At 53.5% G+C, this 23,332-nt stretch overlaps 1 protein-coding gene across 3 annotated transcripts; it reads left to right on the top strand.

Moving 5' to 3' along the window:
* KATNB1 (katanin regulatory subunit B1) lies at positions 1–22,361 on the top strand. Of its 3 annotated transcripts, none has more exons than XM_036752708.1 (20): positions 1–407; positions 2,347–2,666; positions 5,863–5,993; positions 7,630–7,747; positions 11,581–11,681; positions 12,070–12,111; positions 13,610–13,693; positions 13,969–14,084; positions 14,749–14,820; positions 15,114–15,264; positions 17,825–18,012; positions 18,230–18,360; positions 18,537–18,587; positions 18,734–18,810; positions 18,994–19,113; positions 19,362–19,511; positions 19,902–19,978; positions 20,077–20,151; positions 21,253–21,369; positions 21,741–22,361. In XM_036752708.1, exons 2-20 carry the CDS (start codon positions 2,627–2,629, stop codon positions 21,871–21,873), a joined length of 1,974 nt encoding a protein of 657 aa, XP_036608603.1. In that variant the 5' UTR covers positions 1–407; positions 2,347–2,626; the 3' UTR covers positions 21,874–22,361. The 3 variants fall into 3 exon arrangements, with proteins under 3 accessions (XP_036608603.1, XP_036608604.1, XP_036608605.1); XM_036752709.1 differs by lacking the exon at positions 1–407 and adding an exon at positions 1,337–1,495; XM_036752710.1 differs by lacking the exons at positions 1–407; positions 2,347–2,666 and adding an exon at positions 6,994–7,079 and having other exon boundaries at positions 5,920–5,993.
* The last annotated feature ends 971 nt before the right edge of the window (positions 22,362–23,332 follow it).

Raw genomic sequence — 23,332 nt, 5'->3', positions numbered from 1 at the left:
GTAAATGAGAATGGGGAGGATGGTGGCGGGGGGAGGGACCAGGACGGATGGAGCTCGGAGGTAGAGGCGGGACTTAAGAAATCGCAGGAGCACATTGGTTCACCGTAGACCAGGGGGAGGACCTCGAACACCCTTTCATTGTGATTAGTCGAAATAAGTGAAAGAGGGGCCGTGATGAGGGAGAGAGGCGCCAGAGCCTATCTTGATTGGTGAAGATTTCCCGGAGGCGTGACATCCTAGGCGGCTGATTGGCCTGAGGGCGAAGGTAGGCGGGGACGGAGGCCGGAGGTTTTGTTGTGAGGGTCGGTTGTCAAGCAGCGGCCAATCAGGTCGGAGGATGGAGTCAGGTGGGGGCCGCGCTGGGAGCTGATCCACCGTCCGGGCAGCCGCCGCTGCAGCCGCCGCAGGTATAGGAGGGGGCGAGGGCTGGGGGCTGAGGGGCCGCAGGGGCAGGGAGCGGCCCGGTCCGTGCCTCCTTGAGCCGCGGAGCCGGGACCGGGGATGCCTCGAGAGGCCGAGGGCAGGAGGCCTCCCCCGGCCCGGCCTAGGCTCCGGCCCGGGTCGCACCAACCCCCGGCAGTGGAGAGGAACGGAAACGGCGCGCGCCGGGGGGAGGGGGGAAGAATAGAGAGAGGGACCTGAGGGGGCGGGGCCAGGGGCACGGAAGGATGGGGGAATGGGGAGTGGAACGGAGGGGGCAGGAGGAAGAGGGACAGGAGGATGGGGGGACTGGAGGAAGAGGGACGGAAGGATGGGGGGATGGAACAGAGAGGAAGAGGGGCAAAAGGGTGGGGATATTGGGACAGGATGAAGATGGGCAGATGGGAGAGGACCATGAGGGAGTAGGCCGAAGAGAGAAAAGAGAGAGATCGTGGTAGGACAGAATGGAGGAGAGAGGAGGAAGGGGATGACTGGGGGACAGAATGGAGGAGAGAGAAGGAAGGGGATAATCGGGGGACAGAATGGAGGAGAGAGGAGGAGGATGATTGGGGGACAGAATGGAGGAGAGAGAAGGAAGGGGATAATCGGGGGACAGAATGGAGGAGAGAGGAGGAAGGGGATGATTGGGGGACAGAATGGAGGGGAGAATGAAGAGGGACAGCACGATGAGAAGTAGAATAGAGAGGGACAGAAGGCAGAGATAATTGAGGTCAGAATGGAGGTGACAGTGGGTGGATGGATTGAAGAAGGACAGGATGGGAGGCATAATGGGGAGGGAAAGGAGGATGAAGACAATGCGTAGGCAACGAAGAGGGACAGAAAGGTGACAATGAAGAGAGAAGGAGGAGACAGTGGGTAGGGGCAGAAGGGTGAGGATAGTGGGGGAAGGGAGGATGGGAGGCAGAATGAAGAGATACAGGACAGAGACATTGGGATAGACTGAAAGAAGAAATGAGGAAATGGGAGGCTCGGGACACAATAGAACTGGACAGGAGGAAGGGAAGGAGGCCAAATGGAAGAGGACAGGAGGAAGGAACCCCTTAACCAGGACTGAGTAAGGGCAAAAGGAAGGTAGAGGAGAATAGTGGGATTGAGAGAAAAGAAGACAGCACAGGAGTGGCCCAGAGCAGAGACAGGAGGGCGGGAGTAACATGGAGGAGGAGGGAAAGGGGACTGGAGGAACTCGAAGGAATAGTGACATGTGGTGGGGAGTGCCCAGAGAGACCTTGTGGCCGAGGAGTGAAGTTTTGGGTTCTCAGCCCTTTATTCCAAGTCAACCCCTCTGGCTACTGCCCTGGGGAGTAAAGTAGGTGATTTGGGAGAATGGGACTTAGTTCTGTTATAAAGAGATATTCTCCTTAGGATTAAATTTTGGTTCCTTCTGGGACCTGTGAGGTAGGGGCTCCTCTGGGCCCCCTCGCTTCCATCATATCTCGCTTTGAAACAGCTCCTGGAAAAATGTCTTTCTGCTCTAACCACCGAGTGTTGGGTGGGCCGGCATGGGTTTGTCAGCCCTCTTTGGAGGCGTTGCTTGATTTGCAAGGGAGGAATAGGGTGGTATATCTCTAGTGATTTGCATTTTGTCCTTGTAAAAATCAAGCCTTTCCCTGAATTTGTGTCCTGTTAGGAAACAAACCTTGCATAGCTGTCTCTAGATAGCCATGTTGAAGGCTTCACAAGGATGCTCCTTTTCTGTTGCTGATCAAGATTATCCTATTTAAGAGAATCCACTGTCTAGGTGCCACTACTGAGAACTTGACACACCTCCTCATTCCTTCCAAAGCCAGAGTTTTTGTTTAGGGGACTGGATACCCACACTGTTTTGTTTTTTCTTTAGTTCAGGAGCTCATGTCCCTGCTCATGTTATGTCAGGTTAATTTAAATGAATTTTTGTTTCCTTTTCAGATCAACATAACTCTACAATGGACGAAAACTGATTCTTCATGGTCTGGGATATATACTGGCAGGCACAGACTGCTTGCTTGGATGTTATAAAACTGGACTTAACAAAGGGCCACAAAACAGGGAATTGTCTCTGCCTGGATGTGTCGAAACTACGCTCCAACTTGAGACTTGAGTCTGGGGGGGTTCTTCCCCCACCCCACTGGGAAAGTGGAGAGCTCCCCTTGCAATCCTTTCTGGTTGGTTTGGGGGTGCACACCAACTGAAAGGAACAGCTGCAAAAATGGCCACCCCTGTTGTTACCAAGACCGCATGGAAGCTACGTGAGTGTCCTGCCTTTCTTTTTCTCCTGCTGTCTGCCTGATGATCTTGTTAGCCACCTGTTGTCCCCTGGAGAATGGAGTGTTCCAGAGGGGACTGCTCATTTTAGCCCCCTGGTGTCCTTTCTTATTGGCCCAAGGATTTTGAGTTAGGCTGCTGGGTTGGACTGAGTAGACTAAAGAACATGCCCTCCATGGTTTGCTGCCACCTTTAGGGGAATTTTGTAGTAAAAAATAATGTTTGTTTTCCTGGGTTAAGCTGAGCCCTTATCAGGGTGACACCTTTGCAAAGGGTCTCTGACTGGAGATGGAAGACAAGGCCTGGCTTCCCCCTGAATCATTCTGCCAGACAGTTGGGCCACCCCCGCCATAGCTGAGCCCCCTTTTCCCGCCATGGCCAGGCTCCTGGGATGGTGGCAAGAGAGAGTTGAATTCGATGATGAGGACCAGAGTTTGGAGGTCAGGATGCTGCTTACTCCTGTGTGAGCTTAGGCAGGTCACCCGCTTCCAGCTCTTGGCCAGTGATTCTGGCCACCTCAAATCCTTGTTGAATATCCCATGTGGCCACGAGCTGGCACCCATGTCACAACTGTCCGAAGGACTTCTTGGTGGGGCAGGGGCTGTCATGGGGTGGATGCTTCTGAGAAATTTCTCCACAGACCTGATGTGGGATCTGATCCTTCAGGGACCAGAGGCCAAGTCAGGAGTGGTGATCTAAGCCTAGGACTCCCCCTTTTCCCACTCATGTGTGGCTTGCTGCAAGACCTAGTTTCTCTGGTCTGGAAACAGCTCCTGCCTGACTTTTGCTTGTCAGGTGTGGTCCAGGGCTGTAGTCCAGAGGTCAGGCCATTCCCCGGTGGCCAGGATGCAGCTGGCGCTGTCAGCCCTGGCCGCCCTGCAGATGCGATGAGATTTTCAGGAGGGCCCAGGGCTGGGGGCTGATCTGGAGGCTGGCTTGCGGCAGATGGCAGCAGGCGGGCATTGCTTTGCTTTGGGCTTGCAGCCTGGTTTCTCTTCTTGGAACCCATGGATGATATCACTGCTATTTTCAACAAGCACCTAAGCCATCATTTTTCTGGTTGATTATGTGCCTCTTGCCCCTGGCCCTCCCAGATCAGAAGCACTTCTCCATTCCCTGCTCAGTTCTCTCCCCAGCTGCAGCTGCCCGTTGGTAGTTCCAGGGCCCAGATGCTCTTCTTCCTGATGACCATCTAATCTCAGTGCAGCACTCGCCACTCTCCCCCTCCCCCACTCCTGCAGAGTCACTGCCTTAGCCTCCAGGAAGTGTGCTCAGCAGCAGCAGGAGAAGAGGCTCTAAAAATCCAGCCAGTAGCTCCATTTTACAGGAGGGAACACTGAGGCCAGGGGTGGGAAGTGACTTGCCCAAGATCACTTAGTAATAGTGGCACAGCCTAGACCAGGTCCCCAGGGAGGGAGAAAGAATGCATGTTGCTAGATAGAGGTGAACAGACTGCATGGCTGCTGCCTAGTCCAACGAGGGTTTGTTGTGAGTCCGCTACTTTAAGTATACCCCGAGCACTCCTCAGAGAGCAGAGCCCTGCTGTACTCACACAGGAAGAAGCCCCATGGCCAAGGAGAAGGCCAAAGTGCCTGCTCAGAGCAGGGGCCCAGTGCTGTCACCCCTGACCTCCCTGCCCCTCCCCCCCACTCTACCCTCTGGCCTTCAGGTTTGTTTTCAGTAAGGCATTTGTAGTTAGATCCTTGTTGAGGCCATTCTGCAGGGCTAACGCAGGATTAGAAGTACTTTGAGATCCTCGGGAGGAAGGGTCATCCTCACACGTGCAGGCTGCCCTGGAGACACCCACTATTGTCAGCGGCAGTCCTTCGGGGCCTGTGCCTCCGGGGGCTCCTCAGAGCTCAGGAGAGTGAAGCCCAGCCTGTTTCCAGAACAGAGTCAGCACCCCTGCCTTCCCTCCACCCCCGTGATGCCCAAGCCCCTTTGTGAAAGCAGAAAACTTGGCACCCGATTGCTGTGCTACCTGGGAAAGGGCAGAGCCATGTACTGGGACCCAAGAAAGCCCAGAGCGGTCCCTGCTGCAGTGAGGCCTTGGCACAGCTCAGGTCAGCCGTGCTGACTCTGCCCCAGAGGATGTCTCACTCACTCCCATGACACTTGGGACATGAAGACTAAGTTCTTCTTCTTGGGTCCATGCTCTGCTCCATGCCCGGCCCTCCAGGACTGTGTAGTTGCCATGTGGGAAGCCTTTGCCTGCTGCAGGCCAGGGATGGCCCGATGCCCCCACCGCCTCTCCCCTCCTCCTGCTCAGGTGGCTGAACACAGCGTGTGCTTCTGGCTCCACACTGTCAGGAAGGAGGCCTGGAGCAGCCTCCGGGGTCCTCCCCCTGCACAGATTCACCCCTTCTTAGGCCCCTTCACACCCCGCCATCTCAGTCCCAGAGGCGCATCAGGCTCCGGCCCAGGTGGGCTCAGACATCAGCTCTGATTCTGCCCGGTCATGTGCCTGCACTGGAGCATCTCACCTCCTTGGACCTTCTCTGTAGAGTGAGGGGTCAGATGTCCAGGCCTCAGAGGTCCCTGAATCTCTGGGCCTTGAAAGGCTGCCCCAGGGCTGGTCAGTTACCATTTGGGGCCCACCTTCCTCTTTAGTAAAGTGAAGGTCATAAGGATTTCTCTGCCCAGTTTGTAGGAGCAGTGTGATGATCAGTAATGGGGTCATTGTTCTAAACCCAGAGACCCTCTAGTCCAACCCCTTTATATATTACAAAGGGGGAAACTGAGGCCAGAGGGGTCAGCAGCTTGCCTGAGGTTCACTGGCCATTCCCCTTCCTTGATGATGGATGTGAGAGCCCTTTGTGGTCTGGGAAGGGGATCCTGATGGCCACTTCCTCCTCTGGGCTCCTCACGCTCCCTGTTTTGGCTGCAGACCATGCATAGCCTCATGGCAGCCGCTCTCCTATTGTCTAGGATGGGGATTTCAGCCTTTTCGCAACCTCAAACTGTAGCTTGGAGTTGTCCCCACTAAGCATTTCAGGTGCTAGAAGGGAGCCGTAGAGTTGGAGCTGTAGGCTGAGGCTGCCAGGGCCTTCAGGCTCTGAGCCAATCCTGGTCAGGGCAGTGTGGGGGAACCCAGCTCCTTAGCCTCTGGGTGTAAGCAGCCGGGGCGCCCAGTGACTGTGTGTCTCTGTTCCATTCTGTTCCTTTTTATACTTTTTATAGAGGAAATTGTGGCCCACGCCAGCAATGTGTCTTCCTTGGTGTTGGGCAAAGGCTCAGGACGGCTCTTAGCAACCGGAGGAGATGATTGTCGGGTCAACCTGTGGTCAGTTAACAAGCCCAATTGCATCATGGTAAGAAGCACCAGAGTGGGGGGTGGGCAGGGTCTGGGAGGAAATGACGGAGAAGCAGGCACTGACCCCAGGCCTGAGACGCTGGGTCATCTTTCCCTCACATCCATTCACATTGTTCTACCAAGTGAGTCCAAGGAGCTCGGGAGAGATGCTCCCTCTAACCTGACAGTCTACTGACCAAGGCCTGTGGAGCTAGAGCCCCTGAAGCCTCTCAGGAAGGGGAAGAGTGCTGGATTTGAGTCTGAGGACCTGGGTGCAAATCCTGGCTCTGCTGCTTACAACCTGTGCTACCTTGGAAAAGTCATTTAGCCTCTCAGGGCCTCAGTTTCCTCATCTGTAAAGTGAGAGTGTTGGGCCAAATGGCTTCCAGGGTTCCTTCCTGCCCTCAAATCTCTGATCTTAAGACAGATATTGTAAGAGTGGAGGGCAGAATAGATAAGCTGAAGCCAATGGGCAGGAGCAGTATCTGTGTTTGGGAAGGGCCTGATGAGCAAAGGATGTGGCTGCTATGGGACCTTCTCTCATCCTGGGGAATAGACCCATTTCTCAGCTGGTAGACTCAGGTGGACGTGGTGAGGTTCCATTTGGGACAGGCCCACTTGGGAGATGACACTCTTAATGGGAACTAAGTCACTGGGGTCCACGCATCCAGTCAGATGAGAAGGGGGCTGCTGTTTCATGTTTACCCTTCAGGTGAATTAGCCAAGAATGTGGGCATGCTTCAGATGAGCCCCCGCAGGGGCAAAGTGCATGGTCCGTTTTCAGAGGCGGTTCCGATCACTCATCTCCTAGTCTGATGAGAGTGAGGCCAAGGTGGCAGGAGACAATGATTCTGCCTGTCAGCCCAGTCCTGGGGAGTGAGAGAGGGCTGCCGTCTGCCCTGCAAGGACCTCTGCCCTTCTAAGTTCAAGCCCAGCCCCCTTGATCTCTCCTGGGGTCTTTATTGCAATGGCTCTGGCCTGCTCTGACCTACGTGAGAATCTCCTCATCTCCCAAGCAGGACCTTCTCACAATGTCTCTGTGCTAAGCTGAGCCCCTGGGGAGCATGGCAGAGCTGGACGCTGCAGTTAGCATCCCAGGGACCAGGTAATATCAAAGGGGCCTGCATGTGGCAGCAGCATCCATCCCCCTCCGTAGGCGTGTTGGCTCTGGCCATGTGACGTGTGCTGGAAATCTGCACTTGGGCTCTGAGTGTTGTCTTGGGAAGGGGGATGTGCGTGTGTGCATGTGTGTGTGTGTGAGTGTGTGTGTGAGTGTATGTGAGGTGCAAGTGTGTGCATGTGTGTGCGTGCACGTATGTGCGTGCGTGTGCGTGAGTGGAGCATGGAGAAGGCAGAGTGTCTGCCTTTGCTGATTTTGGCTAAAAGGGTCTCATGGGAGGAGAAGAATGGTAGGCCGGGGCAATGGCATCGAATCCTCTAAAATGACACCATCAGCTTTTTAGAGTTGGGGAACCTGAGGCAAAGAAAAGTGATCTCCCCAGAAGTTAGCAACAAAGCCTGAGTTGGAGCTCAGGCCCCCTTGTCTCAGTCCAACACTGTTTCTGCGCAGCTTTTGTCTTTTCTCTAAGAAAAAGAGGCTCTGGCCCTTCTCTGAAAAGTGCTGCTCCTCTAGGCCGGTTGTCTCTTGTCCACAGAGCTTGACCGGCCACACGTCACCCGTGGAGAGCGTTCGACTCAACACCCCCGAGGAGCTCATCGTGGCCGGATCCCAGTCAGGCTCCATTCGCGTATGGGACCTGGAAGCTGCCAAAAGTAGGTTTGGTTTTTGCTTCTTCTCCATCTGTTTTTGTCTTCATGTATCCATTGGAGGTCTGGTGGCCTCATAAAGCTGGAAGAGGAGAGGCTCCTCCCAGAAACCTCACATCTTGTCGTCTGTGAAAGATGGCTTAAGGACAGGGTCCTCTGCCATCTGCAGGTTTGGCCTTCTCTGCCACGACAAGGAGAACGAACGATCAGATCCCCCGATGGAGGCCAGGAGCCAAAGATGGCATGCAGACGGCTCTGAGCAGCACGCGGGCCGGGGCCCGGCCCAGCCATTGTTCCAGCGAGGTGCTAGAGGCACGGGGCAGCTGACGTTATTGACGTTATTATTCCTCTCATTAATTATATTGTCCCCTCTGCCCATCTGTGCCTGCCAAAATCCCGTCCAGGGCCCAGCCCAGATGCCACTTCCTCCTTGTAGTCCTTGGTGATCCCCTTTCCTCCCCAGCCAGAAGGGATCTCTCTTTTCCCTGCCCTCTTAGAATACTTGATTTGTAATGCTTATATGTCTTCCTGCACCATACCGTGGTTCCTCATGTCCTGCTGACTGTAAATGCTGTGGGGACCTTGTCTTGTTCATCTTTGTGAACCCCGTAGTACAGTCTGGTGCTTTGCACGTGGTAGGTGCCCAGCAAATGTCGATTTAAGTTGAAAGGAAAAGAGAATTGAGGGGAAGAGAGGGAGAAGTAAGAAAGGGAAGAAGGGAAAGATGTCTTGTGGGGAGAAACGCAAAGTGTCATCAGTAATTACCATGTGTTCCCCAAGTGGGGGGAAAAGTCTTTGAGATAGCTTGTGATAGCTAATTAATGATAATTAAAAGCTAATAAATGGCCTTTGGGCCTGGTCAGCTTGCTGGACATGCTCTACAGTCTATTCTAAATGATTTGGACCTTAGTCAGAAAGTATGTGGGTCTTTGCTTAGCCCCTAGAAGTAAGGGCAGGGAGAGGGCCTTGAGAGTGATGTTGCCCATGGAAGGAGAATTTGGCAACACTCAGTCTTGTATTGTCTGTGTTTCTAGTTAATCAGCATTTCTGTGGAATGTTGACCAAAATATGCTTCCAGCCAGTAACCCAGTGGGCTCTGGGTAAGGAGCCGGGACACAGGCTCCAGACACAGGCTTCCATTCTAGCAGTCCGCCTCCTCTCAAGCCTCCCTGCGCACCGCAAAGTTGCCGCTGCATGCCTTTGGCCGAGTGCCCCCTTCCATCTCCGTCACGGCAATAGCAGTGATTGTAGACCACAGGGCAGCTAACTTTGTTGTGTCACATTTGGAAAACCTGCTCTTGCTCAAGAATAAAGAACTGCGTGGAAGGCTTAATTCCCAACCCTTTTTGAGAAACACCCATCAGATGGCAAGAACAAATAGTGATTGTGAAGTGCAACACCCCAACTAACTGGTCCTGCGGCTCCTCACCAAGCCATTGCATCAGGAGTGATGGCGCATGGCCCTCGCTGGAATCTCCTTAGTCAGACTGCTGAGCTCACAGAGATGGAAGCCTGGTTTCTGAGACGCCCTGTTAAGAAAGAGGAGCCGCGGAGGTGGTACATTGGCGGAGCGAGGGATGGGGAACATTGTGTGCCCCACTCATCCTTCACCAACTGCACAGGCCTATAACAGTCAGGGAGCACTGAACACAAGGCCAGAGCACAGCACTGGACAGGGGGTCCCCTAGGGGTTGGGGACATGGGGATGGGGAGGAGATAAAGGAAAAAGAGGGGGCCCAAGGCCCAGAGCAGGGTTGCTGGGCTTGTCCCAGAGCTAGACAGCCTGGGGAGAGAGGACAGGGAAGGGGAGGCCTGCTGTCGAACTGCTTCTTCCTGACTCCTTAGATGACCTTCGTCTTTCTTAGTCTCAGCCTCTTCGTCCACAAAATGGGGTAACAGCCTCTCTGCTTCTACCTTCTATGAGGTGTCAAGGCTGTGATGAGAATCAGAGGAGATGATGCATACAGAAATTCTCTGAAAAGGTGTAAAAAGAGAATTCTAAGAAGGACGATTTGTTCTGAGTGAGTGGAGCTGGACAAATGAGCCCTTTGGATTCTGCTCTCATCCTAGACCCCCCCAGGACTAAATTCACTGCAGACACACACATTCTGTTCTGTGGGAACAAGTTCCTTGGAAACTTGTGGGCAAGTTAGCAAGTCAGTTAAACAATCATTTACTGAAGGCTTTCTGTGTGCCAGGCACTGTGCCAAGTCCTGGGGGTACAAAGAAAGGCAAAAACTCAGACTCTACCCCAAGGAGCTTGTGTCCTAATGGGGGCAGATGCAGGCAAACAGCTATGTGTGGACAAGGTGTAGAGAGGATGATTGGGGCATAACCTCAGAGCAAAAGCACTAGTGGCAGGGGGTGGGGGTGGGGGGCAGTGGGGACCAGTACCTTCGACAGGAGGAGGGAAATAAGTGGATCCTTGTACATTAAGACCCCAGGGGCCCTCTCAGAGCTGGGCCCGGCCCAAACCACAAGCAGATGTGCTGGTTCAGCAGAAGCTAACAGATACCTGAAGCTTCCCTCTTGGTGTGAAGTCAGAGGGTTTATAGCAGATACTTGGAAAACCAAGGCAGAAGAAGTTGTATAAACATGTTCAACTTGAATTCACGATCTGCAGAGCAGTGCTTTCTTAGGCCACAGTTCTCGTGCCTCATTTGCCAAGCAAACTTTCTCCTCTTAGAAGCAGAGAAGGCCAGAGCTGAAGGTGGTAGGGATTCTCCCTGTCCTCAAGCCTACAACTGCCATGGTGACCAAGATGCCTCATGGAAACTCAGGACTGGATCAGGTGTTCTAGTGAGCCCCTCCTGACCGGTAGTGGGGTGGCCATCTTGTTCTGGCTGGGCCCCGCGGGAGAATAAAGGGTAAAAACGGCAACCAGGAGGAAAGAAGGATGCTGACATGCCAGCTCATCCCCTCCCCACTGATGGAAGACTCCCTAACCTGGCCGCAGTCTTAGAGAGTCTGAACAGATCCCTCAGGAAACCTTCCCACACAGGGATGGGCACCTGCCACCCCTTATCAGCTGATGAAGGATTCGGAAAGCCCTCCTTGCTGCCTGAGGCCAGAGGATCCCTGGGGACTGGGCAGCAGCTTGTTGGTTAAAGGTGCGTCTGTTTTTGGCGCAGTGGCACCCTTCAAAAAACTGGTTTTATTATATGCCAGCAAAGCACATAGTGAGACAGCAACGTGATAAGACTTTATTGGCGGCTTAACCAAAGTGTGATGGGAAGAGAAGAAAATCTGGGCTAGCATCAGAGGCAGACTGGTTTCCCTACAGAACGCTGAATGTTAATGCTTAAAAAAGAAAAGCACAATTGAGAAGATTAAAGATTGTAGAGAGAGTCCAGAGTACCAAGAATTTAATAAAATGACTGTTGCCTGACTTGTCTGTGACACATAGGTCATGTGTTTAAAACAGAATCAAGTTTCTTTAAAGTTGTAAAAAAAAAAATCTCTGGGGGATTGGTTACTTCTCTTTGAGTAATCAGGGAAGCAGGACCTTTGAGAGGGCCGCCCAGGCAGAGAGTCCCAAGGGTTCTGGCCCCTCTCTTCTCCTCAAAAACCTCGAATATGATCTTTAACCCTGAGAAATGTAAGCCTTGGAAAGGATCCTCTTTACTGCAGAGTGGGGATGTGTGACAGGTGAGCACGGCGAGTGAGTGTTCCCTGGAGATCTCAGTGATATGTGGGGGTGATGGGACCAGCCTGCACATGTGGGTTTTCCTGGTGTGCCTTTCATTTGTCAGTGACTTGTGTCATGGCAGAAGTGGCCAGCCTTGTGTCAGACAACAACAAAACCCTAATCCCGATTCTCTTGTCTTCTCCCCTGGCAGTTCTTCGTACCTTAATGGGACACAAAGCCAACATCTGCAGCCTGGACTTCCATCCCTATGGGGAGTTTGTAGCCTCTGGTTCTCAGGATACAAACATTAAGGTAAGGCCACTCCAAAATGTGGTCTGAGCACTGCAGGGACCGACTGAGACACCCAGCACACTTTTGTGTGACACTCAGTGTTGGAGAAATGGTGAAGAAGGAATGTTTCCCAGGTGAGGGACTCCTCCCCATTTCTGGCCCATACTCACTATGGCATCTCCCTAACTTCTAGGACTAACTGGCCAGGGCCTGTGCTGGGGGTCAGGGGGGACTCAGTCCAGACAGTCGGCTCTCTGGATGCTGATTATGTAGGGATAGGGCAGGTCCAGACTTCAGAGCCAGGAGCCAAACTCAGTCCCATTCCATGCTGAGTCTTCCTGAGCTTCCCACTGTGCTGGTGTGGCTTTTCCCACCCTGCTGACCTCTCCTCTGGTTCTCTTCTCCACAGCTCTGGGACATACGGAGGAAAGGCTGTGTGTTCCGGTATAAGGTAAGAGGTTGTCGTTGGTTGATACAACAGGGAGAGAATTATGCTGTGTTTGGGCCACAGACAGAGGAGAGCGGCCGTCTGGTGGAGGGAGGAGTGGCCCTTGAGGCTTTCTTTGGCCATTACCCTTTCCCCAGCTTTACTTCCTCCCTCCTCACACTTCCCTCGTTCTCAGATCTCTCTGCTTGTCCTGTCCATGCTCATCCCTTGCCAGACCCCAACTCTGGATGCTTCTCAGCGTCTGCCTTCTCCTCCTCTTCGCATCTGCTGAATGGAGCTGGGGGATGCCACACTGCCCTGTTGGCTGAGGATAGGTGATCTGTACTTTACCAGGGCCTCCCTCAGCTCAGCAGTCCTTTTATTCCTCTCATGCTGATTCCCAGCCTCACTCCCCAGAGAGACTCTTCCAGGCTCTTTCTCCTCTTCCCTTCATCCCATTGACATCACCTTCTTTCTTCTTACTTTCCCCCCGCTAATAATAAGGCAAACCTTCTCCTCCCCCAGGCCAATCCCTCTCCACGTGCCCTTGATCCCTTCCTGTGCTGGCTTCTCTGGTAGATCTCCTGCCCGCCGGTCGTCCCTTCCACTGGTCATGCCTACCCCTTGTCTAAGCTTTGGCCTTTCTGACTCTGTTGGTTTCTTTCCTCCTGCCTTCACACATACCCAGGTTCCGCCATCCTTAGAAACCTTTCACTGGATCCTCCCACACCACTAAGCCTTCACCTCATATTTCTCAGCCAGACTCTAAGACACAGCTGTCTGTCCTCGCCAGCTCTCCATCCCTCTCAGCCCAGCTGCTGACTGCTGGGACTTCCAGAGGTACCAGTGATCTCTTAAGGGGTTCGGTCTAGGTACCTTTTCTCCGTCCTCATCGTTCTTGCCCTCTCCTGGATGTTTTCTTCTCTGTCTTCTCTCCTGGTTCTTTTCCTACATGTCTGACTTTTCCTAGTCAGGCTTCTTTGCTCTGTCCTACCACCCCCATCCCCCAGGCCCACCCTCGGGCTTCTTCTCTTTTCCCCCTGCACTGACTTGGTGACTTTCATTATCTTGATGACTCAGGAATGGGTCTGTCCAGATCCCAGCATCCCTCCAGAGCTTCAGTCCTGCATCACCAGCTGCAGAAAGTCCAAGAGTGGGCTCTTCAACCCAGATGTCCCAGCAGCATCCCAAACAGGGCCAAAGTGGAACTGGTTAGCCCTCTCCCCAACCCAGCCTTGTTCAAACACCCCTCATTTCTGCCAAAGACATGGCCATCTTGCCAGTTTTCTGATCTCTTAGATTGGTAACCTCCACATCATCCTTTACTTCAGTCCACATATCCAGTTACCTGCCAGATCTTACCATTTCTTTCTTCCCAACATCTCAGATGTGGAAAACAAATGGGAAATGAGGATCCCACATTTGTCTACTGCTGAGATGCCCGTCCTTGCCTGAGCCCTTGAATGGGCAGGCCTGGTATAGTCCATAGAGATGGCTGAGTTATGTGCCATTTGTCTTTCAGGGACATACTCAGGCTGTCAGATGTCTTCGGTTTAGCCCCGATGGGAAATGGTTAGCATCTGCTGCAGATGACCACAGCGTGAAGGTAGAGTCCTGGCCAGGCCGGGTCTTGGCCCTCGGGGAGGCTGCACCTTCCTTTCCTGCATGGAATCAGTATTGGGAACAGTGCCCAGTGGAGCCTGTGTGTTCTGTGTCTGGCAGACTCAGAGGTTGGGAGGGAATAAAGCAGAAGCAGTGTTTCTGTGGGACCCATTATCCACAAGAGCTAAAGTTTCCGTGCTCTGCCCTTGGGCCTCGTCCCAGCCTGAAAACCCCCGCTGGTGAGCTCTGCACTCAAGACTGGCTCTCTCACCTCCCCAGCTTTGGGATCTGACTGCTGGGAAGATGATGTCCGAGTTCCTGGGACACACGGGGCCTGTCAATGTGGTAGAGTTTCACCCAAATGAGTACCTCCTGGCTTCTGGCAGCTCTGACAGGTAAGCAGAGGGAGGGGCAGGCAGAGCCTGTGAGCTAGCCCCACCCCAGGTCTGTGCTGGGGTTACACCTGGGGGCCGTGTGTGGACTGGCCCAAGTTCTCCTTGTCCATCCTCCTTCTGCCCAGCCTTGGGAAGTGCATGCCCCCCCCCCTTACTGAGAATTCAGGGTACGCTTTGGAGCCAGAGAGCAGGAGCATCCCCCCAAGGGCCAAGGCATTTCTGGGTGTTTGTTGTCCAGAGGAGTCCAAACGAAAGAGCATCTGGCCAGCCTGGATACAAGATAGCTGTTAGTTGGGTCTTTGAGCAGAACTTGACCGTGTTGGAGAAGATTGACCCATCTCATTTCTTACCTTTTCTATATATTCTATCCCCTGTGTTCCTTATGTCCTTTTGAACCTTTGAGCCCTTAATAAATGCTTTTACATTCATTCTCTCACTTGTTCATCTAGGCAAGAAGAAAAAATCTCGTCTCTCTAGGTGTGGCTGGGTCCAGGGCCCATATTCTGCTATCTCTGGTTATGTCCCTGGACAGATATTCTGGGAGAGTCTGGGTCTTCATGATTTGCTCCCACTTAGGAGTTCTTTAGGAGACAGGGGACCACCATGTGGGGTGGGGAGGAAGGGATAGGCCTACCTATCTCCCTGGGGTCATTTCCTCTTGCAGAACCATCCGCTTCTGGGATCTGGAGAAGTTCCAAGTGGTCAGCTGCATTGAAGGGGAACCTGGGCCTGTCAGGTACATGGGTGTGCCCTTAGCTTGCCCTCTGCCTCAGGCATTCGGGAGGTCCTGATCCCTGGGTCCAGCATCTTCACAGTGGCTTTAGTCCCCTCTGCACCCGTGGCCTGGGTCTGGTAAGATGGACACTCAGGTCTCAGGCCAACCACAGCAGAGCTTGTTCCAAAACCACCCCGGGTCTCTGAGCACCTTCTGGGAGTGACCTCAAGCCAGGCCAGGACTTCCCTCAGGTGGCGGGGACCTTCCTGAAGGCTCGTGGGGGAATCCCTTCTTAACTTAGTGCCTGTTCCCAGGAGTATCCTCTTCAACCCCGATGGCTGCTGCTTGTACAGTGGGTGCCAAGACTCCCTTCGAGTGTATGGCTGGGAGCCTGAGCGCTGTTTTGATGTGGTTCTGGTGAACTGGGGCAGGGTGGCTGACCTGACCACCTGCAACAACCAGCTGGTGAGTGTGGCCCACAGGCCAGCCTCTCTGAGGCCCCTTCCCCCCTGCCCCCCCCCCCCGTGCCCCCACCCCAGCCCAGCAACAGAGTATAACTGATGGCTGCCCTCTAGACATCATCAGCTTCAGCCCCGCCTCCCCCCATTATAGTTGTTGGCTTTATTTATTTGTTTGTTTATTTTTAGTTTACAGCATTCACTTCCACAAGCTTTTGAGTTCCAGATTTTCTCTCCCTTCCCAAGATGGCTGCAATCTGATGTAGGCTCTACATATACATTCACATTAAACATATTTTCACACTGGTCGTGTTGCAAAGAAGAATTAGAACCAATGGAATGAACCACGAGAAAAAAGAAACAAAACGAGAGAGAGAGCAAACAGTGTGATTCAGCCTGCTTTCAGACTCCATATTTCTTTCTCTGGATGTGGATGGCATTTTTCCTTTGGAATTGTTTTAGGTCCTTGCATTGCTGAGATGGGCTAAGTCTATCACAATCAGCCCTCGCACACTGTGGCTGTTACTGTGTACAGTGTTCTCCTGGTTCTGCTCCCCTCACTCAGCATCAGTTCATATAAGTCTTTCCAGGTTTTTCTGAAGTCTGCCTGCACATCACTTCTTATCCATTAGTAGTATCCATTACATTCATATACCACAACTTGTTCAGCCATTCCCCAAGTGATGGGCATCCCCTCGATTTCCAGTTCTTGGTCACCACAAAAAGAGCTGCTATAAATATTTTTATACATGTGGGTCCTCTTCCCATTTTTTGATCTCTTTGGGCTACAGACCTAGAAGTGGTATTGCTGGGTTAAAGGGTATGCACATTTTTATAGCCCTGTGGGCAGAGTTCCAAATTGTTCTCCATAATGGTTGGATCAGTTCACAGCTCCACCAACAATGAATTAGTGTTCCAACTTTCTTACATCTTTTCCAACATTTATCATTTTCCTGTTTTGTCATGTTAGCCAATCTGACAGGTATGATGTGGCACCTAAGAGTTGTTTTGATTTGCATTTCTCTAAATCAATAGTGATTTAGAGCATTTTTTCTTATGACTATAGATAGCTTTAATTTCTTCCTCTGAAAACTGCCTGTTCGTATACTTCGACTATTTCTCAATTGGAGAATGACTTGTATTCTTATAAATTTGACTCAGTTCTCTATATATTATAGAAATGAGGCCTTTATCAGAGACACTGGTTGTAAAAATCCCCAGTTTTCTGCTTCCCTCCTAATCTTGGTTGCATTGACTTCGTTTGTACAAAAGCTTTTCAATTTAATGTAATCAAAATTATCCATTTTGCATTTCATAATGTTCTCTGTCTCTTGTTTGGTCATAAATTCTTCCATTCCCCATAAATCTGACAGGTAAACTATTCCTTGCTCCCCTAATTTGCTTATAGTATCAGCCTTTTTAGCTAAATCATGTGCCCATTTGGACTTTATTTTGGTATACAGTGTAAGATATCAGTCTGTGCCTAGTTTCTGTGGTACTATTTTCTAGTTTTCCCAGCAGTTTTTGTCAAAAAGTGCATTCTTATCCCGGAAGCTGGACTCATTAGGTCTATCAAACAGTAGATTACTGTAGTCATTGACTACTGTGTCTTGTGTACCTAACCTGTTCCACCGATCCACCACACTGTTTCTTAGCCAATACCAAGTAGTTTTGATGACTGCTGCTTTATATAATTTTAATTTTACCAGCTTAATATCTGGTATAGCCAGGCTACCTTCCCTAGCATTTCTTTTTATTAATTCCCTTGATATTCTGACCTTTTGTTCTTCCAGATGAATAGAAAATAGTTTTTGGTAGTTTGATTGGTATGGCACTGAATAAGTAAATTAATTTAGGTAGAATTGTCATTTTTATTGTATTAGCTCGGCCTACCCACTTATTTATGTTTTCCACTTATTTAGATCTGACTTTTTTTGTTTGAAAAGTTTTTTGTAATTGTGTTCATATAGTTCCTGGGTTTCTTTTAGCAGGTAGATTCCCAAATATTTTATAATGCTTACAGTAACTTTAAATATATTTGTTTTTTAAAGACTAAATGTAATTTTAAAAAATAACAAAAATCTATTTTCTCTCCTTCCTACCTGCCCCCCTTGTTGGGGAAAACCAAAACAAAACCAAAAACTCCTTGTAGCAGATCTGCCCAGTTGAGCAGTACAAGCTCCTGTGTTTTCTGTGTCTAGACACCTGCTCCATCAGGGGCCTCCATCGCCACACTGATCATCGTTCTGAAGTCTTTAAGTCACACTTGTTCAGTGTCGTGATGAGATGAGTCTAAATGGGGCGGCTTTCCAGGCTGCTTTCCAGATTGGCCCGACCAGCTGTGACCGAGCCCTAATGGGCCAGCTTTGCCAGTCTGCCAGATGAGCAGAGCCTCAGTGGGCTTTAATTTGAAGTTCTCCACTTGTCTGTCCCGCTGCGCCACCCCCCACCCCCCAGGGGCTTCCTCCCCTCTGGGTTCCTGTCCTGTGCAATGAGGATGAAGGGCTTAGACTGGACGGTCTCCACAGGTCCTCCCACTGCTAACATTCTGGTTTCTTTGAGCCTAGATTGGTGTATCCTATGCCCAGAGCAATGTTTCCTCTTATGTGGTGGATCTGAACCGGGTCACAAGGTCTGGGACTGTTGTGCATGACCCAGTACAGGACAGCAGGCCTGTGGCTCAGCCCACACCCACCGGTTCCTCCATCCGCCGAGGCTATGAGAGGCCGGCAACGGCCTGCAGCAAGCCCCAGAGGTGAGCTGGGGAGCCCAGGGCTGGCTCTGCAGAGCAGGGATCCACCCTGATGGAGAGGCTTGGCCAGGTGCAGAGGCTCAAGGCCTGGCCTTGGACAAGCGGCCCGCCTGGCCATCAACTTTACCTGACAGCTTCCCTTTCCCCTCCCCTCTCCCCTCTTCTCCCTCATTCTCTCCTGATGGATGCTTCTTGCCCCCTCTGGGCTTGGGCACATCAGGGTGAAGCAGAACTCTGAGAGCGAGAGGCGCAGCCCGAGCAGTGAGGACGACCGTGACGAGCGTGAGTCCAGGGCTGAGATCCAGAATGCTGAGGACTACAAGGAGATCTTCCAGCCCAAGAATAGCATCAGTGAGTCCTAGGCCACAGGCAGGACAGGCCTGGGAGGACAGATGAGGAAAGAGAGGCCCAGAAAAGCTGGGGGAGCTGAGGCCAGACTGGACCAGGGCTTCTGCCTCCAGGCCATGCTGGCCTTGCGGGGATGGGATGGCCCTATCACCTCATGCCCCTTTCACTTTACCTGGCAGGTCGGACTCCACCCCAGAGGAGTGAGCCATTCCCCGCCCCTCCAGAGGATGGTAAGTCAGGTGGGAGAGGGCGTCAGGGCACAGTCCCCAGGACCTGTGGCCCCTTGACCTGACCATCCCCTCCTGCCCCCCGCCCAGCACTCTCTTACTCTGGGAGCCAGGGTCTGAGCCCAGCAAATCTTTGTCCTTTTCCTCAGACGTGGCCATAGCAAAGGAGGCCTCCAAGCCTAGCCAGGTCATGGACATCCAGCTTCCGATGCCAAACAGAGGAAACGTATGTCTGGGGCCTTGAGACCCAAGGGTGCTGGGTTGGGGTGTGGGCTGTGCCCAGGGCACTGTGGGGAGGAGAGCACAGAGATCAAACTCATCTTGGGCCAAGCCTGCCATGGCATCCGGAGCAGGGACGGGGGTGGCTGCTGTCAGGCCCTCTACCAGCGTCTCCTCTTTTTTCCTCTAGTCTGACTTTGTGCCCAGGCTTCCTGTTGCCACCTCCACCCCGATGCCCAAAGCTGAGCCTACTGTCATTCCTGCTGCCAGAAATGAGCCCATTGGGCTCAAAGCCTCTGACTTCCTGCCTGTAAGGAAAATGGGAGGGAGGCTGTGCTATCAGGGCTGGGGGGACAGACCACGTTCACCTTGCATCGGATGGGCCCTCTTGGGCAACCTTACGCATCCACTGGGGCTGGGGGTTCTGGAGGACAGGGCTAGAGGGAAAGAGAACAGCGCTGGGCCTAGCTTTTCCTTCTGTGGGCCAGTGGGCCTGCCATCAGCTTCACTGGCAACCCTTCCCAGCCCAACAACCCAGCCTTTTGCCCCTGTGCCCAGGCTGTGAAGATGCCCAACCAGTCAGAGATGGTTGATGAAGATGCCATGTCCCAGATCCGAAAGGGCCATGATACCATGTGTGTGGTTCTGACCAGCCGTCACAAGAACCTGGATACGGTGCGGGCTGTCTGGACCACAGGGGACATCAAGGCAAGAAGGAGTCCCCCAACCTCCCCAGGGCTGTTCCCTTGAGCCGTGGGTTCTTCTGACTGGGCCCAGACTGGAGAGAGGAGCAGGCACCACGGTGGGGGAACCCTGGGCTGGCAGAGACAAGAGATGACCCCAGCCCTGTCCTAGAGGCTCCTCAGCCTCTAGGATGGATGGAAAAACCTCCTCTTTTCATTGGCCTTTGGTCCCTCTGTCCTCATCCACTGTGCATTGAAAATCCTGATTCTGGGGCGGGGTCCCCCAGCCTCACTAGGGTTCTGGCTTTCGGGGCACAGTGGCTGGGGCAGTTCTCACCCCCTGTGTACCTTAGTGCAGCTGCAGAGGTGGGTCAGGGCAGCTCCTAACTCTAGGGCCATGCCTCTGTCTCCTCAGACGTCCGTGGACTCGGCTGTTGCCATAAACGACCTGTCCGTGGTGGTCGACCTCCTCAACATAGTGAATCAGAAAGCGTGAGTACCTGGGGCCTGGCCCAGGGTGGGTGGAGGCTGGACTCTGAACCTCACCCTGGGCAGGGTCTCAGACTGGCCGCTCTCCTCTTGTCCCACAGGTCTCTTTGGAAACTGGACCTCTGCACCACTGTCCTCCCGCAGATCGAGAAGCTGCTTCAAAGCAAATATGAAAGGTGAAGAAGGCTGCGCCACTGCCATGCCTGCATGCACACACACACATGTGCACACGTGTAAATATGCACACATGTACATGCCTGCTGACATGCACACGGTCCCCCCACCCGTGCCTCACAGACACATTGCCAGTAGTGTGACCCTGCAGCCTCCTGCCCACTGGGGTCACCAGCTTTCCCTGACGGCCTCAGGCTGACCCTCCCTCTTCTTCTAGGGCAGGTGCTGGACATGATGTGTAAGGAGCTCCTGGGTGAGGGCAGGCCAGCCCCTTCTCTGCCTAGAGCACCAACAAGTTAAATGATTTGCCCCCACAGAGCCAGAGGCGGGCTTTGAACTGGGGTCCTCCTGGCTGCAGGGCTGGCAGCTCTGGCTACTGGGCCTCTCACTTTAGAGCCTTTGTAAGAGCCCAGTGGGAGCCTGGACCCTGGGGCCTGATGAGGTGGTGGCAGAGCCCCACCCTCGCCTGGGATGATGCTGTCCTCAGCCACAGCTGGCTCCATTTACCCGTGGCCCCTGCTTAAGGCACGCTCTCTGTCACCCTGCCAGCAACTTAACTAAAGTGGTGGGTGTTAAGTCACGTCCAGCTCTCCGTGACCCCATCTGGGGTTTTCTTGGCAAAGATTCTAGGGTGGTCTGCCATTTCCTTCTCCAGCTCTTTTGACAGATGAGGAAACAGGCAAATGGGCTTAAGTGACTTGCCCAGGGTCACAGAGCTAGGAAGTGTCTGAGGCTGGATTTGAGCTCAGGTCTTCCTGACTCCAGGCCTAGCACTATCCACTGTGCCACTAAGCTGTCCTGAAACAAGGTTAGGATGCCTCTCGCCCTGTTCTGTAAAACCAAGGGGCTATTTGAGAGCTGTCACCCATGGCCAGAAAAGCCGGCTTGACCACAGCTTTAGACCCCCTCTCCCTCTTCCCCTCAAAGTGCCCAGGGACTGGGAAGTCAGTCGTGCCCAAGTCTCTGATTTTGTGACTGAAAGGAAGTCTCCGCACAGGGTGGTCCTGAGGCCTAGACCAAGTGAGCTGGTCCGATGTAGGTGGATTTCCCTGGAAGCCCAGCTGGTCCCAGGCCCTCTTACCACTGTGCACATCTTTCTCCAGCTACGTGCAAACGGGATGCACCTCCTTAAAGCTGATTTTGCAGCGGTTTCTGCCCCTGATCACAGATATCCTGGCCGCCCCGCCCTCTGTGGGGGTAGACATCAGCCGAGAGGAGAGGTGAGGGAGCCCTCTCCAGGCTAGGGCCTGGGCAGAAGAAGGGAGGACGAGGGAGAGGCCTAGGCTAGGCCAAGGAGGGGGAGCTTTAAGGCTGACCAGTAATAATGGGGAGGCGGGGTGTTGAGGGGAGCCCACTCTGCCCAGCCCCAGTCACACCCTACTGTCCAGGGTGGCCACCCCTGTATCAGTGGTCAAGCAGCCGGTGGCTGGAAACCAGGAGCCTTGCGTTAGAGGCCCAGAAAGCCCATCAGAGGGGGCTGGAGCCCACGTGCTGCCTCCTTCCAAGGGCTCCAAGGAGGGATGCCGCAGGGGCCGGGACTGGGACGGTGGGGCCTGGCCCTTCCTCATGCTCAGCCTCCGTCTGTCCTCAGACTCCACAAGTGCAGGCTGTGCTACAAGCAGCTAAAGAACATCAGCCACTTCATCAAGACCAAGTCGGGCCTCAGTGGCCGCCACGGCAGTGCCTTCCGGGAGCTGCACCTGCTCATGGCCCCCTTGGACTGAATGACCAGCACGTCCCCGTGCACGAACGTACAGCCTCTGCCCGGGTCCCTGCTCAGCCCAGCCCCAGGACCTCCACGCAGGGAGGAGGATGGGGCTGGGCCGGGACTCGAGGCAGAGGACCCCCCCCCCCAGCTCTCGCCACCCCCAGGCTTTGTGGTTCTGTCCTGCAGCTCCCAGGCTGCAGTGTGGCCCGAAGCCCGGCTCTCTCACCCACACCGCCTTTCTTTCCATTCTCCCCATCCTGGACCCGCTTTGGGGCCCTGCCACATCTGTCAGGTTGGGGCTTGTGTGGACTTTGTCCTGAGAGACGCGGACCTCCGCTCCAGCGACCACACAGTGCTCAGACACTCCTTGCCGGTGGTGGGCAGGCGCGTGGCTGCCACCCGGGGTCACAGCTCTGTGCATCTCCTGGACAGGGAGGAGGAGCGAGGGCCACCTCGGGGCTCCTGCTGATGACTTTGTTCTCCAATAAACAGCTGTCCAACTTGGCCCCCTCTCGCTTCTTTGGGGGGCAATCTGGAGGCTGTCATGTAGGAGGTGCATTTTATCAAATATGTAACTCTTTCCTGGTCTCCTTTGGGGAGGGAGTGGTCCACAAGCCTCTCTTTGAGCGCCCCTCCTGGAGAGCACTGAGCAGAGGACCCCCAAGCAGGGTCCCTCCCATCCTGACTGGGGGTGGCGGGGCAGGCTCAGAACCATGCCGATCCTGGTGTCTGCCACAGCTGACCTCTACACTGGATGTCAGTAACGGCAGCTCTGGGACCCTCCCCTTGGACCTGGAACATTGGCATGAAGCTTGGTGTGAAGCCTGGGTGGCTCCCTGGCAGAACCGGCCCGCAGGAGTCTCTGAGCAAAGTCAGTGCAGGACTGCGCTCTGACCACCAGAGGGAGGTCGAGGCCATTCTGGCCTAAGGAAGTGGCCCAGCCTTCCAGACACTCATGTGGCTTCCCTCAAGAAAGTGGTTCTGCTGCCAGTGTTCACTAGTGTGAAGGGGCAGAGGAGCTGTGGAGGAAGAAGCATCCCAAAGTTGTTCATTCACATACCTGTGTGTGTGTGTGTGTCCCAAAAGTCCCAGTGCAGCCTTCAGCTTTCATAGCTTAAAACTTCACTAACCCTCAGAACTCCCTGCATATTCATGGGGAGGAGACAAAGTTCCACTCCCTTCCCTCCCCAGCATGTCAGTCCTGGGCTATTGGAAGGAACAGCTGTTCTCATGGTGACCATTCACCCTCAGACTTCGAGGTTATTCCCACCCCACAGCTCAAGCTGTTTTAGGAACAAATGGAGAATCCACAGAGGATGTTGGACAAGCCTGGAGAGGAGAGGAGGGGAGGGATGGCACATGGGTGTTTCATCTTGCAGAGGGATGCGATGGGGGAGCCCTGGAGGCCATCCAGAGCTGCCGCTGGACATTGCAGCTCTGATGGGGCCAGGTCCCTGCTGCTCACTGGGGGAGAA

The sequence above is a fragment of the Trichosurus vulpecula genome, chromosome 3, assembly GCF_011100635.1.
Source record: "Trichosurus vulpecula isolate mTriVul1 chromosome 3, mTriVul1.pri, whole genome shotgun sequence".
In the NCBI taxonomy this organism is placed as follows: Eukaryota; Metazoa; Chordata; class Mammalia; order Diprotodontia; family Phalangeridae; genus Trichosurus; species Trichosurus vulpecula.
This window is presented reverse-complemented; position numbering and strand designations above follow the sequence as displayed.